Raw genomic sequence first — 18518 nt, forward strand, 5'->3', positions numbered from 1 at the left:
CCTGTCAGAGATGCTTCCCCACTCCCCTCCCCACTGCTCTCCCCTGCTGCTCCCTCCTCTGGTCCTTACCTGTCCTGAGCAGCCAGGTTGTTAGTTCCATTGTCAAAGCCCACTCTTGTCACCTCCATCTTGGGTATAGAGGTGCTCATGCTCTGCCAGCATCTTGTCTGAAGAACAGAGGAAGTGTTCCTTCTCAGCTTTAGTATGACCGTATCACATCCTGTTACTCATGTGGTGTTTGTCCGAGGCATCTTTTGCATTCTGCCTTGTAGAATTAACTGTGTCAGGAACCAGGGATAATTTTGTTTTCTTGTGACTGTCCCAGCAAAATCACATTATCCAGTTGTTCGGGTAGGGACTCATAAAAGGATTATTTGGGTTCTAATAATAATTGAAATCAATGATTTGAATACCTGAATTGTTGCAGAGCTGTGCCTGGCTTCAGGAAGGGATTATATGTAGCCATTTTCATGCCAAGCTCTTCTGCCCAAGAGGATTTGCCGGGAGCTTAGGGGCCTCTCTGGTTGGACCAGACTGGGGAATTTGATGTGGGGCTTATGTGGCTGTCTGTTATGGGCACTTTTCCTTTGTGGGAAATGAAGTATGGAGTCTACGCATCTGTGGCTCATGAAATAACCAACCCTCAACGAAGGCATGTTTTTTTTACATGATGGGTGTAATGGTTAAAGAATGGGTGTTAGAATTTATTCTGACATCTGTGTAACCTTGAGTTGTTCATCTGCAACATGGGATGATTATACCTATAGTTATCATGAGCTTTAGAATGGGATGAGGCTGTATGGAAGTTACCACAGTCCCTGAACCAAGGATGCTCGATGGTGGCTGTTTTTATCATTAGCCGTAAGGGAAGAACTGTTCTGATGTTTTCCCAAGAAGGCTTTTTGGAGTAGTGTTACATAGTGAGAAAGTAATCCACTTTTTCACTCATGTTTCATTCATCTGATTGTATCAAGGACAAATTTACTTGATGCTCTTTAATAGTTGCTAGTTTATTCTTTTCAATAAAGAGAAGAGGCCTCAGGCTCAAGCTCAGAACTTTTGGCAGGCAGTGGTATTAGCAAGGTTTTAAATAATGTCAATTTGAAAAATAATTTTAAATTTAAGATTGTCTTCTCTTTATGGAAAGTGATATATTTTCTTCCATTTAAAGTACTAATAAGGGTTCTTTTTAAAATGAATTTTAAAAGGGAGTGGGTGTTTAAAGGAAAATGTCAAACATTAACAGTGGAGCTATTGTGTACAGTTGTGCAGGCTGTTCATTGCACGGGTGCCCCACCCAGGGGAGGAGAGGTATTGGTAAACTGGAGCTGAAATGTAGCCTGTGAGTGGCTTACCAAGCCATGAGCCCTGGCACAGAACTGTACTCATGGGAAGACGGGATTGCGGGTCTGCAAGCTCCTGGGGAGCTTCTCAGATGTAGTCTGAAACCAGCCCCCATTCTCAGAGGGCAGGGAAGGACTGAAGAAAGAAGCAGGCCACTCCAGATTGATAGGTGGCAGGTTTAATAAGCAAGGAGTCTTGTACACCAGGCTTATCTTGGGTGACCACAGATAACTAGATCTCTGCACCCAGCTGCCAATTCTTAAAAAGTTTTTGTAGATGCCTTAATGGACAGATACAGTCCAGATGGTCTCAAAACCACAAAACTATGTCTAGATTATATCCTTGGGGCAGCCTCTGGGAGCAGGGAAGGCAAACAGAACCTGCATTCCAAGGACAGAAAAGGGGATTAGGAGTCTCCCATTGCCTGAATCCATCTTACAGGTAAACCTATGGTTACATCTTCTTGGTGACTTCTCTCTATAGGGGTACCTTTTTAAAATTTGCACAAAGGCACCGTGTAGGCTGGCAGTTAGTGGTGGTGCATTGATATGCAATATGACAAAAATTGTGTGTAAATGGGAATCCTGCTTACAAATACAGATAGGTATTTGTATTTTCCATTGCACAGACTGAGATAGAGGCTCAAAGAGGTGGAATGACCTAGAACTCTGATTCTTTTTGTGTGCCCATTCATATTTTCTGACAGCTCAGTAAAAATCACTGATACATAGTAAGGGGAGCAGACTAGGGGCAGTGGAGGCCCCATTCACAACATGAGAAAATCTAAAGGTTGTATGTGACCTGTGATCTTTGTGGAGAAAATTTTATTGGAGGACATAAAAGAAGACATACATGGAAAGACATACCATGTTCATGAATAATAAGATCTATTCTCTCCAGTCCATAAATTTAGTCACAGCAGGGTTTTTCATGAAATCAATAAGCTGATTCTAATCATTGTGATACTGTAACTAATTAGGAATAACCAGGCAATTTTGGAGAACAGGGAAAGGACTTTCTTGCTGAGATGTCAAGGCTTATTATGAAGCTATATAGTCATGTAAAATAATGTGGTCAAGCTGCGTGTGGCTGTTAGGCACATGAAATGTGGCTAGTATAAATTGAGAAGTACTGTAAATGTGAATAAAATACACACCAGGCTTTGAAGACATAGTAAAAGTAAAAGATAATGTAAAACATGTCACTAATAATTAAAAAATACTGATCATATGCTAAAAATATATTTTGTTTATATTAGGATAAATAAAATATTAAAAATTTTCACCTGTTTCTTTTTTTCATGTGGCTACTAGAAAATTTAAAATTACATATGTAATATGCATAATGTATATGTAATTACATTTTTCACATATATCTGTTGGGTGGCACTTGTCTAGACCACTCAAACAGAGTAGAGCCCAGAAACAGGCCAGGCCAGACATATATGGGAACTTGGAGTATGACAAGCTAGCATTATCAGCAAGTGTGAAAGGGATAGACTGTTAAAAAAGTGGTGGTGGGACAAATGGCCTGTGCTACGGACTGAATGTTTCTGCCAATGCCCCCTGCCTCCCTGCCAAAAAAAAAATTCATATGTTGAAGCCCTAATCCTTAATGTGATGTTATTTGGGATAGGGCTTTAGGATCTAATTAGGTCACGGGGGTGAGACCCTGTGGTAGAATTAATGCCCTTATAAAAAGAGAAAGAGACAGGAGAACACCCTCTCCACCATGTGAGGATATAGCAGGAAGGGCTGGCTGCAGTCCAGGAAGTAGGCCTTCACCAAGAACCAAATCTGCCGGCACCTGATCTTGAACTTTCCATTCCCAGAACAGTGAGAAGTAAATGTGTGCTGTGTAAGCCACCCAGTCTGCGGTATTTTGTTACCCGGACAGCTTACCACATGGGAAAAAATTAAATTAGAGGCATAGCATGTATAAAAACAAAGATGAATTGAGACCTAAAAATGAAAAACCTCAATGTTCTTAGAAATTACGGGGACTGTTATTATGGCCTTACAGTTGGAAAGGATGTAGTTTTAGGTAACCTTTGCTGTACAGCAAACCAGCTTGAAATTTGGCTTAAAACCGTTTTGTATTCTGGAGGCTGGCAGGGTGGTTCTTGTATTAGTCTCACTTGGACTCACTCATGCGGCTGCCTTCAGTTGTGGGCGGGCTGTGCTCACTGGACCACCTGGCCTCTCTCTTGCCCCATGGTCTTTTATCCCCTGGGTTTAGTCATGGCATTGTGGTCTCAGGGTAGCAAGGGAATGATTGTGGAATTTGAAGGACTCTGGAGACTGGTCCTCAGTGATCACAGAGCATCAGTTCTGTTAGTTGGTAGAAGCACATCACTGGGCTGGCTCAGACTCAAGGGGTTGGGAAGTAGACTCCACCTTCCTATAGGGGGAATGGTGAAGTCACCTTGAAATGGACCACACCAGGTGACAGGAGTTCTTAAGATCCAAAAAATGCTCACCAGTAAGACAAAGATTGACAAGTTCAACTACATTAGATTCAAATATTTCTTTTTCTGAAAACACCCGTTTGAAAAAATGAAAAGACAGGTTACAGATTGGGAGAAGGTATTTGTAATATATTTTAGTGCCAGATGTAGAAAAAACTATAAACCATAAGGATAAGGCCAACAACCCATTAGAAAAGTGGGCAAAAGATAAGATAATTTATAGAACATAAATTGTGTTCAGTTTCATTAGTCTGAGAAATGAAAATTAAAAACTGCAAAACACTATTTTATACTCACAAACTGGCAGAAATGAGATAATCTGATGATACTAATAAATGTAAGCTAGGATGTGATGTGAGGCAGGGGAATGCTTGTGCGCTCCTGTCGGAGGCAGAAAGTGGCCCAGTGTTGTCAGCTTCTGATCGCTGTGCAGGTGGATTAGACCCTGTAGAACCTCTCCTAGGGACATTCCTGGATGTGTGCTCAGGGAAACATAAGGGTAGAAGAGGGTTCATTCCAGCACTGATTATAGTACTGCAAATGTGGAAACAACTTCAAGATAAGATACTAAATAGATAAATTGTTTCATGTGCATTTAGTATTATACAGCAGAAATTAGTGAATGAGTGAGAGCTGTGTGGGTCAGCATGGTTAGAACTTGAAAATGTAAATGTTGATTGAGAAATATGTGTTCCAGAATGCTTACAGTGTGATACCATTTATGTAAAGTTTAAAGCTTATAAAATAATATATTATTTATGAATACAGAAGAATTAAAGGCATAGCAAGGGGAGCAAGAAGGATACATAACTTCAGGATAGAGGTTGCTTCTGAGAGTGGGGGGGGAGATTGGGATCAGGGAGGGCCACACGGGGGACTCCAGTCTCCTGATATACTTTATTCCTTAAAATCTGAGGCAAATACCGCAAAGTATTACGACTTGGTAATTCAGGGTGGGAGGTAGGTTTGTATTATTACTCTACTTTTCTGCATGTTAAATATTTCATTAAAAATATAGGTCTGTTTTTAAAAGTCATAATTTTGGTCATGTAGCCAGTTTTATTTTTACAATGACTTGGTGTTGAACAAGATTTCCTGAATATAATTTATACATTTAACCACTAAAAAAAATCATCTTGGAATTGGTGGGTTATTTTTGCTATTTCTTACAGAGTGTTGAGTCTGTAGAGAGAATAATACATGTCAGGGATGTTTTTTAGAAATTGCCAGGTCAAGACTTCTATGTGTTAAGTAAATCTGAAAGTGGTCATTTACTGCTTTTTCCTTCCTTGTACCAGGAGACTCGCTTTGCCCCACCTGAAGTCCATATGGCTCTGTATGATGAGGATCTTCTGAAAAATCCTTTCTATCTGGCTCTTCAAAAGTGGCGTCCTGACTTGTGCAACAAGGTGGCCCAAATCCATGGCATTGTAAGTGCATTGATCCTGAGGGGTTTCCCTCTCAGTTAGGTGTGGACCAAGCAGTGCTGATGAGGCCAGAAATATGGTAGAACTTGGTCAAGTTTACAGGGAGTCAGTTACAAACCTGCTCAGTGTAACAAGCCCCAGACCATGCTCAGTGTGTGAATGAGCAGAGAGACTGCCATAAGCTACTTCCTCCAGGAAGCCTCTTGAGACTGCACCAGCCTAGCACGTAGTGCTTTCTGTGAATTCCCAGCCCCCATTGACACTGGTCTCCTGGTATTCACCTGTTTCTCTTGTTTCCATATTGACCATAGGGTTTTTTTGGGGCAGAAGTCACATTCCTCCTCAGGGACTCAGAAGCTCATGTCTGTGAGTGGGTGCTCACTCCCATAGAATAAGGGGACATGAGAACACATTCAGATGTCCCTTTCAAAGGCATTTCCTAAAGGCAAAGAGCTGTGGTGAAAGAACTTATAATGGAGGCCACAACCTCAAAAGCCTAGAGGGGCAGCCAGGTGACAGGAATGAGAGAGGCACGCAAGAGAAACTATGGTCTGTTGGTGGGGCATTTGCTGCCTGGAGGGAGGCACCGCATGGCAGGTCTTCCCAGTTTTCCGGCTGGTGGAGCTGGCCAGCATCTTACATATATACAACGCTGGGACACAGTGCCAGGCACGTTGTGCCACATGTGGTGTGACTTTACTCTCGCCCCTCAGGCAGCCCAGGATTCAAACCGAAGGAGGAGTCAAGTTAGCTCAGGTTAACTTCAGGCTCCCTGCTGTCTCTCCAGAGAACTGGAACTGACTTTCGCCTGACCCAGTCTGTGCGTCTGCCATCAGAACCCTGATTTCTGTTTTTTTGTTTAAAAAAATTTTTTTTTCAAAAAGAAGCACAGTGGTTTAACAGTTCCCATATTATTAAATCCTCACCCCCACTCGTGTGGTTACTATCAACATAGAAAGATGTTACAGAATCATCGACTATATTTTCCATGCTGTACTACTATCCCCGTAACTATCTTATGTTATGACTGAGAATCATTGTGTCCCTTTATCCCCCTCACCCTGCCTGCCCATTCCATCCCACCCCTCCCCCACGATAATGACCAGTCACTTCTCAGTGTCTGAGTCCACCGCTGTTTTGTTCATTCTGTTTTGCTTTGTTTTTATATTCCCCAAGTAAGTGAAATCATATGGTATTTGTCTTTCTCCAGCTGGCTTATTTCACTGAGCAAAACACTCTTTAGATCTGTCCACATTGTTGCAAATGGCAGGATTTCTTTTTCTTTTTATGGCAGAATGATATTCCATTGTGTATATGTATCACATCCTCTTTATTCATTCATCTACTGTTGGACACTTGGGTTGAGGAGCCTAATTTGTTAAATTTTTTTTTAATGAAAAATTCAGTTTTTATGATTGGTTCTGTGACTAATACATTTTTCTAAGAATTTTTTTACTGTGGATCTTAGAAGTTATCCAGTTCATTATTTAAAAAAACAGAGAATATAGCTGTTTTTGAAGAAAAAACAATCTCTTAAAGCTCACCACAGACATTCATTGTCACCTATTCACTTCATAGTCATTATGAAATGCCACTCTAGGCAAGGCACTGTGTTTGATGTGGAGGATTCAGCAAAAAACATGAGTAGACAAAACCATCCATACCCTCATGGAGCTTCAATTCTAGTGGGAGAGATGGTCCTACTCTGGGCAAATATATACTGATTGTAGTTGTGATATCATGGAAAAAAAGTACCAGATGCCAAGCAATTATGTTAACTGGGAGGGCGTGACCAAATCTGGAAATACTCCTTCTAATCTTTATCTGTGATATTTTAAAAAATGCTGTCTAGATAAAAGTCTATTATTATGTATAACTCTCTCTTACTTTTTAAAGATGCCACCCTGGAGTGCCGTTATTCTCAGCATGCTCTGGGGAGCCTGCCTGTCTTCCTCAGCACTGTGTGCCAGCACCCAGCACAGCTCTTGTCACCCAGTAGGTGCTTCTCCGGCTGCGAGCAGTGGAGTCCCACTTGAGCTCACTTTAGCAAGAGGCAATTTTGAACATGAACTTTGGCATCCGGGTCCCCTTCCTTTTGGGTACACTGAGGAGTGGGAGATTCTTCTTAAGACAGTGCCAACCTGAGTTCCCAGTGGTACCCTCGGTCCCTTTCTGCAGCCCCTCCTGAGATCCATGGGATCCACAGTCGCTGCTTGGGGCCCACATTTGGCAGCACTGAATTTCTGGCTGCCTTTGGCCTTGCTCGGGAGACTCAAGAACTCCTCCGCAGGAGTCCCCATGGAAGGGAGCTGGCTGTTTTTTTGCTGGTCTGCTCAGCCCGGTCAGATGTCGGTGGCTGGCTTCTGCCCTGCTGGCTGAGTGCTGGGGGCACGAGCTTATCCCTGTCCTGTCTGTGCTCTATCCATGTCTGTTGGTTGAATGAAAAACTAGACTATTCCTGTCACCTCTAGAAGAGTACTCCTCCTGTCTGCCACCTCTAAGGGATCCGTGTGGCCTCAGCAGGAATGCTGAGTTTCTTTCAAGGGCTTGGCCATTGGACCCTTAGTCACTCTTGAATCGGCCCTGGGGATCAGAGTCCTTTTTTGGGCCCTACAGAACTTCATGTGCTTTATCACTACTTTTAAATATGTACCCCTCACACTTCTCCCTATAAGCCAGGCTTGCTGGCTGCCTCTTCCTCAGGTGGCAGGGTGTAGAAGCTGAGGGTGCAGCTTGACTGCTCCCTCACCTGCCCCAGCCCTCCTCGAGTTTGACTTCCTTTCCAAACCTTCCTTTGATGGGATGCTTCTGTGACTAGGTAGGCATCTCCTGCCAACACCTGCTTTTGGACTGGACACTGGGAGCGCTTCCTCCCGTGTGCTCCGGATTCCAGTCACAGAGGCTTCTGACCACCCCCCGCTGCCTCAGTAGTCACCTCTGTTGTACCTAATAGCATCTAGCAAATTATACCCTGTGGCTTCTTCAGAGTGGGCTGGGCTGGCCTGCTTCGCCCTTGGGGCTCTTGTCCAGGGGTGTGAGAGGGACAGTCCTCCAGGATTCCCAGGTGGACTGCAGCTGCGTGCATTTGCCTATAGGAAAACCAAAAATTACAAAAGGAGAGTAAGTTTGGTCCTCTTACTGGTATCCTTTAATCATGGGGTGTGTAGGTTTTGAGGACTAGCCTGGGAATCTGGCAGCATGTCTTCCCAGTTCCAAAGAACTGGCTTGCAAGTAAAATACCTAGACAGCCCAGCTCAGAGCACTGAGGCTGGTGTTCTAGTTCTCAGGATTTGTTTAGTGTCAATACAGCCAACAAACATTTCTGAACATCTGCTGTGTGCCAAGCACTTTGCTGGGTTTCCAGGGTTATGCAGATGAGTAGGGAACATGGCCTGCCTTCAGGGAATTCCAGAAACAGACTGTTTGCAGGATGAGGACTAGGACAGAAGTTGTCACGGGATCCCACACATGGCATGCCTCGTGCAGTCTGGGGAGAAGTTGGGAGGGCACCTTGTAGAATGGAATGTAGTAACAATAGGGGTGGGGTCTTCTGAAGCACCTCAGAATTCCCTGGTCCCTTGAGTGCTGATCTGTGCTTTTGTTCTACTTTCTTTTTGTTAATTACAAGGGGTTTAAGTAAAAAGTCTTATTTTTAAGCTTTGAAATGACAGGTCCCTGACGTATGTCTATGCAGTAACCCTAAACCTTGTGTACTCCACATAGGCTGTTAAAACTCCATGACATGCACTCCAGAACTGGTCTGAAGTCCCTCCTTGGGAGAGCCTTGGTAGTTTGGCCCCTTCTCCCTCCGGCAGCTTCATAGCTGCTTCGCCTTCCTCCTCCACGGCTGGCTTCCTCATTCTGTCCCGGCAGGACTCTTCTGGGGATGGAAGGAGCCACAGAGAGCCCAGCTGTGGCTTCTACTTGCAGTGAAATGCTCTGCACAGCACTGTTAGCCTGAAAACTGGGGAGGGGGCGGAGTCCCTGAACTTGGAGGATCTCTATTTACTCCTCATCGAACATGCATTGGACACCTACTGTATGTTGAGCAGTGTGCTTGGTAAGGGATCCAGTGCATCAGGAGCTGGTCATGGTTTTCTCAGGTTAGGGAGGCCTGGAAGAGCACATAGGCGAATGGAATGTAGTAGCAGTAGGGGTGGGGTCTTCTGAAGCATCTCAGAATTTCCTGGTCCCTTGCATGGGACCGTATGACTCCTTTATCAATAGAGCTGGAGGGAGAGCATCTCTGGGCCTTTCTGGTTGTGGGTGTTAAGTCCCCGAGGTCTGGGTCATGGCCTTTCCTGGCCTGTGGCCAGCTCTCCAGACCCCTAGGGTCTTTTGTGTTCCCTGCAGCCACGAGGCCACCTGGAAGTCTTGAGATTGTTTCTTGAGTCAGGCTCAAACACGAGGGTCTCCCTTTCCTTTCTTTATTTTGTATTTTACTTTCATTAAAATTTGAAAGTACCGTGTTTAATTTCAAACATACAGAAGTAAAAAGTGTAATATTGAGCCCCTTGTACCTGTTACCCAGCTTCAGTGACCAGTCCCATCTGATTTCTGCCCCTTCCCGCCCTCTACCCTTGGCCTCTACATTATTTTGAAGCAAATCCCAGAACATTATATTGGATAGTCATATGATTTCATCTGTAAATATTCAGAAATTTATTTTTAAATGATAAGGACTCTTCTAAAAAATATAACCACAATGCCATTATCACAGCTAAAAAGTTCCTCAGTGATTCTTCACTGTGATCAAATATCTAGTCACTATTCAAATGTCCCAAATTGCCTCACAGTTGTTTGTTTGTTTACAGCTGGTTGGCTCACGTGAGGACCCAGAGGAGACGCCCACACCCTATCGGACTGATAGGTCTTTCAAGTCCCTCTTTTGCTTCTAACTTTACTGAGTTACGCTGATGTGTACCACACTGCACACACCCAATGTGCAAAATTCGATCGGTTTCAACATGTGTATAGACTTGTGAAACCATCACCACAGCCTTAAGTTCTCTTTAACTATATCTTCCCCTTTTTTTGCTTTCTCCCTTTCCTTGCGATTCATCTCTTCAGGTCGCCCTCCGTTCTGACTTTCGCCAGTTGCAGTCCTGTGGTGGCGTTTAACACATTCCTGTCTTCTGTTCTCTGAATGGTAAACACTGAACACTGAAGAGTCTCCTGTCTGTCTTTTTTTCTTTGCTTTTTGTCACTGTGATCATAGTTTGTAATACAAGCTGCAGAAACAGTTTCCCATTGTGGGCTGCCACCTCCACCAGAGATGACACGGTGCCAGGATCCCTCTGGCGCAGGCTCAGTCTGAGATGGGAACTGTGGTCTGACTGTGGCCATCCTGCTGACTGGGCACCAGCCTCTCGGCTCAATGCAGTGAAAATTGGTAGTCATTACCCAGATGTTGGTCTGATTCAGTCTTGATTTTGTGAGGAGGGGCAAGGCCCCCTCACAGACAGGGTTGTGTTGTTGACTCAGCAAGTGCCTCCCTTTCCTGCTGTGAGCGATCAGCGTGTCCCTCTGTGGGAAAGGGGTGTGCTTGTCTTCCCAACCTGCCCGAAGATGCTCCTGATGACCAGGACTCTGGAAGGCTCCAGTTCATGGTGTCTTTGCCAGCAAAACTCTGGCAAGTGCTGGGGCTGTGGTTCCAGTGCTGGCTCCAGGAAGTGGCAGGATGGGGCAGCAGTCAGGAAGGTGGCAGGAGTTAGAATCATGACTGCCACTCTAGCTGTGTGATTTTGGCTGAGTTGCTTACCTCCCGTGAGCCTCAGCTGCCTTGTCTGTATGATGCCTTTTGCCTTGCACTGGTCTGCCTGGGAGGCTGGGCTCTAGGAACTTGGCCACCTCAGTCATCTTCCTTTTTTTAAAAAATTTTTTATTAAGGTATGATTGATATACACTCATATGAAGGTTTCACATGAAAAAAACAATGTGGTTACTACATTTACCCATATTATCAAGTCCCCACCCATACCCCAATGCAGTCACTGTCCATCAGTACAGTAAGATGCCACAGATCCACTATGTGCCTTCTCTGTGCTACACTGTTCTCCCCGAGATCCCCCACACCATGTGTACTAAACATAATACCCCTCAGTTCCCTTCTTCCTCCCTCCCCACCTACCCTCCCACACCCCTCCCCTTTGGTAACCACTAGTTCATTCTTGGAGTCTCTGAGTCTGCTGCTATTTTGTTCCTTCAGTTTTGCTTCATTGTTACACTCCACAAATGAGGGAAATGATTTGGCATTTGTCTTTCTCCACCTGGCTTATTTCACTGAGCATAATGTCCTCCAGCTCCATCCATGTTGTTGCTAATGGTAGGATTTGTTTCTTTCTTATGGCTGAATAGTAAGTATTCCATTGTGTATATGTACCACATCTTCTTTACCCATTCATCTACTGATGGACACTTAGGTTGCTTCCATATCTTGGCTATTGTAAAAAGTGCTGCAATAAACATAGGGGTGCATACGTCTTTTTGAGTCTGAGAAGTTGTATTCTTTGGGTACATTCCAAGGAGTGGGATTCCCGAGTCAAATGGTATTTCTATTTTCAGTTTTTTGAGGAACCTCCACATTGCTTTCCCCAGTGGTTGAGCTAGCTTACATTCTCACCAGCAGTGTAGGAAGGTTCCCCTTTCTCCTAATCCTGGCCAATGTTTGTTGTTCTTAATCTTTTCGATGCTGGCCATCCTTACTGGTGTGACGTGATATCTCATTGTGGTTTTAATTTGCATTTCCCTGATGATTAGTGATGTGGAGCATCTTTTCATGTGTCTGTTGGCCATCTGAATTTCTTCTTTGGAGAATTGTCTCTTCATATCCTCTGCCCAATTTTTAATCGAGTTATTTGCTTTTTGGGTGTTGAGGCATGTGAGTTCTTTATATATTTTGGATGTTAACCCCTTGTCGGATATGTCATTTACAAATATATTCTCCCATACTGTAGGATGCCTTTTTGTTCTGTTGCTGGTGTCCTTTGCCGTACAGAAACTTTTTAGTTCGATGTAGTTTTATGAGTTCATTTTTGCTTTTGTTTCCCTTGCTCAAGGAGATGTGTTCAGGAAGAAGCTGCTCATGTTTATATTCAGGAGATTTTTGCCTATCTTGTCTTCTAAGAGTTTTATGGTTTCATGACTTACATTCAGGTATTTGATCCATTTGGAGTTTACTTTTGTGTATGGGGTTAAACAATAATCCAGTTCCATTCTCTTGCATGTAGCTGTCCAGTTTTGCCAACACCAGTTGTTGAAGAGGCTGTCATTTCCCCATTGTATGTCCATGGCTCCTTTATCATATATTAATTGACCATATATGGTTGGATTTCTATCAAGGCTCTCTAGTCTGTTCCATTTGTCTATGGTTCTGTTCTTGTGCTAGTACCAAATTATCTTGATTACTGTGGCTTTGTAGTAGAGCTTGAAGTTGGGGAGTGTAATTTCCCCTGCTTTATTCTTCCTTCTCAGGATTGCTTTGGCTATTTGAGGTCTTTGTGGTTCCATATGAATTTTAGGATGATTTGCTCTAGTTCATTGAAGAATGCTGTTGGTATTTTGATAGGAACTGCACTGAATCTGTAGATTGCTTTAGGCAGGATGGCCATTTTGACAATATTAATTCTTCCTATCCATGAGCATGGGATGTATTTCCATTTATTGGTATCTTTAATTTCTCTCAAGAGTGTCTTGTAGTTTTCAGAGTATAGGTCTTTCACTTCTTGGTTCAGTTTATTCCTAGGTATTTTATTGTTTTTGATGCAATTGTGAATGGAATTGTTTTCCTGATTTATCTCTCTGCTAGTTCATTGTTAGTGTATAGGAATGCAACAGATTTCGGTGTATAATTTTGTATCCTGCAACTTTGCTGAGTTCAGATATTAGATTTCGTAGTTTTGGAGTGGATTCTTTAGGGTTTTTTATGTACAATATCATGTCATCTGCAAACAGGGACAGTTTAACTTCTTCCTTGCCAATCTGGATGCCTTTTATTTCTTTGTGTTGTCTGATTGCCGTGGCTAGGACCTCTAGTACTATGTTGAATAGAAGTGGGGAAAGTGGGCATCCTTGTCTTGTTCCAGGTCTTAAAGGAAAAGCTTTCAGCTTCTTGCTGTTAAATAAGTACGATGTTGGCTGTGGGTTTGTCATATATGCCCTTTATTATGTTGAGGTACTTGCCATCTATACCCATTTTGTTGAGAGTTTTTATCATGCATGAATGGATGTTGACTTTTGCCAAATGCTTTTTCAGCATCTATGGAGATGATTATGTGGTTTTTGTCCTTCTTTTTGTTGATGTGGTAGATGATGTTGATGGATTTTTGAATGTTGTAGCATCCTTGCATCCCCGGCATAAATCCTACTTGATCATGGTGGATGATCTTTTTGATGTATTTTTGAATTCACTTTGCTAATATTTTGTCAAGTATTTTTGCATCTATGTTCATCAGGGATATTGCTCTGTAATTTTCTTTTTTTGTGGTGTCTTTGCCTGGTTTTGGTATTAGAGTGATGCTAGCCTCATAGAATGAGTTTGGGAGTGTTCCCTCCTCTTCTATTTTTTGGAAAACTTAAGGAGAATAGGTGTTAGCTTTTCACTAAATGTTTGATAAAATTCAGTGGTGAAGCCGTCTGGTCCAGGAGTTTTGTTCTTAGGTAGGTTTTTGGATTATGAGTTCAATTTTGTTGGTGGTAACTGGTGTTTTCAGATTTTCTGTTACTTCCTTGGACAGACTTGGAAGTTTGTATTTTTCTAGGAAGTTGTCCATTTCTTCTAGGTTATCCAGTTTGTTAGCATATAATTTTTCATAGTATTCTCTAATAATTCTTTGTATTTCCATGGAGTCTGTAGTTATTTTTCTTCTCTCATTTCTGATTCTGTTTATGTGATAGACTCTCTTTTTTTCTTGATATAAGTCTGGCTGGGGATTTATTTCTTTTGTTTATTTTCTTGAAAAAACAGCTTTTGCTTTCATTGATTCTTTCTATTGTTTTATTCTTCTCAATTTTATTTATTTCTGCTCTAATCTTTATTATGTCCCTCCTTCTACTGACTTTGGGCCTCATTTGTTGTTCTTTTTCTAGTTTCATTAATTGTTAGTTTAGACTGCTTATATGGGATTGTTCTTTCTTGAGGTAGGCCTGTATTGCAATATACTTTCCTCTGAGCACAGCCTTGGCTGCATCCCACAGATTTTGTGGTGTTGAATTATTGTTCTCATTTGTCTCCATATATTGCTCGATCTCTGTTTTTATTTAGTCATTGATCCACTGGTTATTTAGGAGCATGTTGTGAAGCCTCCATGTGTTTGTGGGATTTTTCATTTTCTTTGCGTAGTTTATTTCTAGTTTCATACCTTTGTGGTCTGAGAAACTTGTTGGTACAATTTCAATCTTTTTGAATTTACTGAGGCTCTTTTTGTGGCCTAGTTTATGATCTATTCTTGAAAATGTTCCATATGCACCTGAGAAGAATGTGTATTCTGTTGCTTTTGGGTGTAGAGTTCTGTAGATGTCTGTTAGGTCCATCTGTTCTATTGCATTGTTCAGTGCCTCTGTCTCCTTACTTATCTTCTGTCTGGTTGATCTGTCCTTCAGAATGAGTGAGTGTTGAAGTCTCCTAGAATGAATGCATTGCATTCTATTTCCCCTTTTAATCTTGTTTTACATATGTGGGTGCTCCTGTGTTGAGAGCATAGATATTTATAATGGTTATATCTTATTGTTGGATTAACCCCTTTATCATTATGTAATGTCCTTCTTTGTCTCTTGTTACCTTCTTTGTTTTGAAGTCTTTTTTGTCTGATACAGGTACTGCAACTCCTGCTTTTTTCTCTTTGTTAGTTGCATGAAATATCTTTTTCGATCCCTTCACTTTTAGTCTGTGTATGTCTTTGGGTTTAAAGTGAGTCTCTTGTAGGCAGCATATAGATGGGTCTTGTCTTTTTATCCATTCAGTGACTCTGTGTCCTTTGATTGGTGCATTCAGTCCATTTACATTTAGCGTGATTATCGATAGGTATGTAGTTATTGATATTGCAGGCTTTAGATTCATGGTTACCAAAGGTTCAGGGTTAACTTCCTTACCATCTAAGAGTCTAACTTAACTCACTTAATATGCTATTACAAACACAATCTGAAGGTTCTTATCTTTTTCTCCTCCTTTTTCTTCCTCCTCCATTCTTTATATATTAGGTGTCATATTCTGTATTCTTTGTCTATCCCTTGATTGACTTTGGGGTTAGTTAATTTTGCATTTGCTTAGTAATTAACTGTTCTACTTTCTTTACTGTGGTTTTATTACCTCTGGTGACAGCTATTAAACCTTAGGAACACTTCCATCTATAGCAGTCTCCCCAAAATAGACTGTAGAGATAATTTGTGGGAGGTAAATTCTCTCAGCTTTTGCTTATCTGGAAATTGTTTAATCGCTCCTTCAAATTTAAATGATAATCTTCAGGATAAAGTAATCTTGGTTCCAGGCCCTTCTGCTTCATTGCCTTAAATACATCATGCCACTCCCTTCAGGGCTGTAAGGTTTCTGCCGAGAAGTCTGATGTTAGCCTGATGGGCTTTCCTTTGTATGTGATCTTATTTCTCTCTCTAGCTGCTTTTAATAGTCTGTCCTTATCCTTGATCTTTGCCAATTTTATTACTATATGCCTTGGTGTTGTCTTCCTTGGGTCCCTTGTGTTGGGAGATTTGTAGATCTCCATGGCCTGGGAGACTATCTCCTTCCCCAGATTGTGGAAGTTTTCAGCAATACCTCCTCAAAGACACTTTCTTTCCCTTTCTCTCTCTCTTCTTCTGGTATCCCTATAATGTGAATATTGTTCTATTTGGATTGGTCACACAGTTCTCTCAATATTCCTTCATTCTTGGAGATCCTTTTTTCTCTCTGCCTCAGCTTCTTTGTATTCCTCTTCTCTAGTTTCTATTTCATGTATCGTCTCCTCCACCGTATCCAGCCTGCTTTTAATACCCTCCATCGTGCTCTTCAGTGATTGGATCTCCAACCGGAATTCATTCCGGAGTTCTTGGATATCTTTCCATACCTCCATTAGCATGTTGATGATTTTTATTTTGAACTCCCTTTCAGGAAGAGTCATAAGGTCCATGTCATTTAAATTTTTCTCTGGCGTTATATTAGTTTTACTCTGGATCAGGTTCCTTTGGCTTTTCATATTTGTATATGGCACTCTCTAGTGTCCAGAAGGTCTCCTCTGGAGCTGCTAAGCCCCTGAAGCAATGTCCAGGGGTCGCAGGGGAGCGGTACTGGTGCCTGGGGGGAGGAAAGAGCTGTTCCCCCACCTCCCGGCTGCTGTGCCTGTCTCCACTGCCTGAACCAGTGGGCTGAGCACACAGGTATAAGCTTTTGTCCCAGAGCAGCCGGATATGGATCCCTGCTTTCCACAAGTGGCTAGAATCTCAGTCTCTCCAGGAATTCTGCCTGTCTTAGCTTTCCAACCCCGTAATCACAAGAGTATCATGAAAGCACCAGGAAATGTAGGTTTGTTCTCCCAGAGCAGATCTCCAGAGTTAGGTGTTCAGCAGTCCCAGGCCTCCACTCCCTCCCTGCTCCGTTTCTCTTCCTCCTGCTTGTGAGCTGGGTCCCGCCGGGCCACAGCTTTGGTACGTTACCCTGTTCCCTGAGGTCTGCTCTTTTCTCCAGGTGTATGCAGTCTGGCACTGTCCTCTTTCCTGTTGCTCTCTCAGGATTAGTTGCACCAACTGTATTTTTGAATTGTATGTGGTTTTAGGAGGAAGCCTCTGTCTCACCTCTCATGCTGCCATCTTTAATCCTCTTCTCAGTCATCTTCCTTTCACTAAGTTGTGCAGGAGTCTGGGAGATTCCTCTTCAGCTTGAGTCCGAGAGCCACACACAGATCCACATGGGGTTCCCAGGGCAGTGTTGAGAGTCATGCTCCTTTCCGTGTCTTCATTGAGCTGAGAAGCTGCTGCCTGGTCCACATGGTGGCAATGGTCAGACCACAGTTTCCAACTCTGCTCCAGTAGGAGTCTGGCACCTTGCGTCATCTCTGGTGGAGGTGGCAGCCCACAAAAGGAAACTTTCTGTGGCTTGTATTATAAACTGTGATCACAGCCAGGCTTAACGAAAAGCATAGAAAAAAGACAGCAGGAAACTGTCTTCAGTGTGCAGTGCTTATCACTCAGGTGGTGGGGATTATATGTGACGTTTTAGTTACACTTCTCTGTGCTTTACAGGTGTCCTCTCCTCAGCTGGAAGCATTCCTCAGCCTGTGGGGCACCTGGAGTTGGCCATGGGAGGAACCCAGTGGATGTGGGATGAAGTGGGTTTGTGCCTCCTCCCTCTGCCTGGGCTGGGGGCGCTGGGGAGCTGTGGCTTCCATCACGAGGACAGCAAAGTAATGCAGCTGGCAGCAAGCACTGCCACATTGGCAAGTCACCCTAGACATTCTCTCTGCCAGCAGGTCCCAGCACAGTTCCGCCCGAGCATCTCTGGAGATGTCCTGTTCAGCTGAAGCTGTAAATGATACATGTCTTTAGTATTCACCCTAATTTTTTTCCCCCAGGTCTTAGTGCCCTGCAGAGGAAGCCTGTCCAGCAGTGTGCAGTCGGCTTGTCAATTTGAGTCCTATATTTTGATACCACTGGAAGAACATTTTCAGACCTTAAATGGGAAGGTATTCATTTCTAGTGGGTCACTCGGTGTTTGGGAGTGGGGCAGGGAAGGGAATGCTGCTTCTCACCCTTTCTCGTCTCTGTTAACATGGCTTTGACATCCACAGCAGCCCTGTGGGATGGGGTTGGGGGACCCCTGCCTTTGAAGAAAGGGGATGGCAGTGGTGGGGCCTCAGAGGGGCCGGGCATGTCTCTCTCCGTCCGTGGGGCTTCTGTCCCTGGAACACCTCCTCAACGAGGTCCTGTCAGTAAACTCTTTTATCCCGTTCCCTTGAAAGGTCGTTGGTTTCTTGATCACAAATTTGATATCAGTGATGAATTTTAAATTTTTAAAAAACTTTTTGTTTTGAGATCATCTCAAATCTACAAAAGGTTTCAGTGAAGTGCAAAGAACTTTGATATAGCCTCCCCTCAGGCAGGTCAGCTGGCACGTTGGCCACGGTTCTTTTCTGTCTGCTTCTCAATCTTCCTGTACATGTGCATGCATGTGCGTGTGCGCACACACACACACACACACACAAGCACACACATATTATCATTGCTTTTCTTGAACCTTTTTCAGAAAGAGTAAGTTGCAGGCACCATGTCCCTTTACTTTAAAACAATGTATGTTT

The 18518-nt window shown here is 43.1% G+C and overlaps 1 protein-coding gene across 5 annotated transcripts in view; it reads left to right on the plus strand.

The window, feature by feature from the left end:
- The window catches only part of ANKRD27 (ankyrin repeat domain 27), a 56538-nt gene that overhangs the window by 4099 nt on the left and 33921 nt on the right, over positions 1 to 18518 (plus strand). For 3 of the 5 annotated variants that reach the window (XM_017667187.3, XM_037021541.2, XM_017667188.3), the window contains exons 2-4: positions 5110 to 5241; positions 7135 to 7233; positions 17796 to 17906. In XM_017667187.3, the coding sequence (XP_017522676.3) occupies positions 5140 to 5241; positions 7135 to 7233; positions 17796 to 17906 (312 nt within the window). In that variant the 5' untranslated portion in view covers positions 5110 to 5139. Of the gene's footprint in view, positions 1 to 5109; positions 5242 to 7134; positions 7234 to 17795; positions 17907 to 18518 lie in introns of those variants that run through there. The other 2 variants (XM_017667189.3, XM_037021542.2) reach the window with 2 other exon arrangements.

The sequence above is a fragment of the Manis javanica genome, chromosome 17 (assembly GCF_040802235.1).
Source record: "Manis javanica isolate MJ-LG chromosome 17, MJ_LKY, whole genome shotgun sequence".
Taxonomy (NCBI): Eukaryota; Metazoa; Chordata; class Mammalia; order Pholidota; family Manidae; genus Manis; species Manis javanica.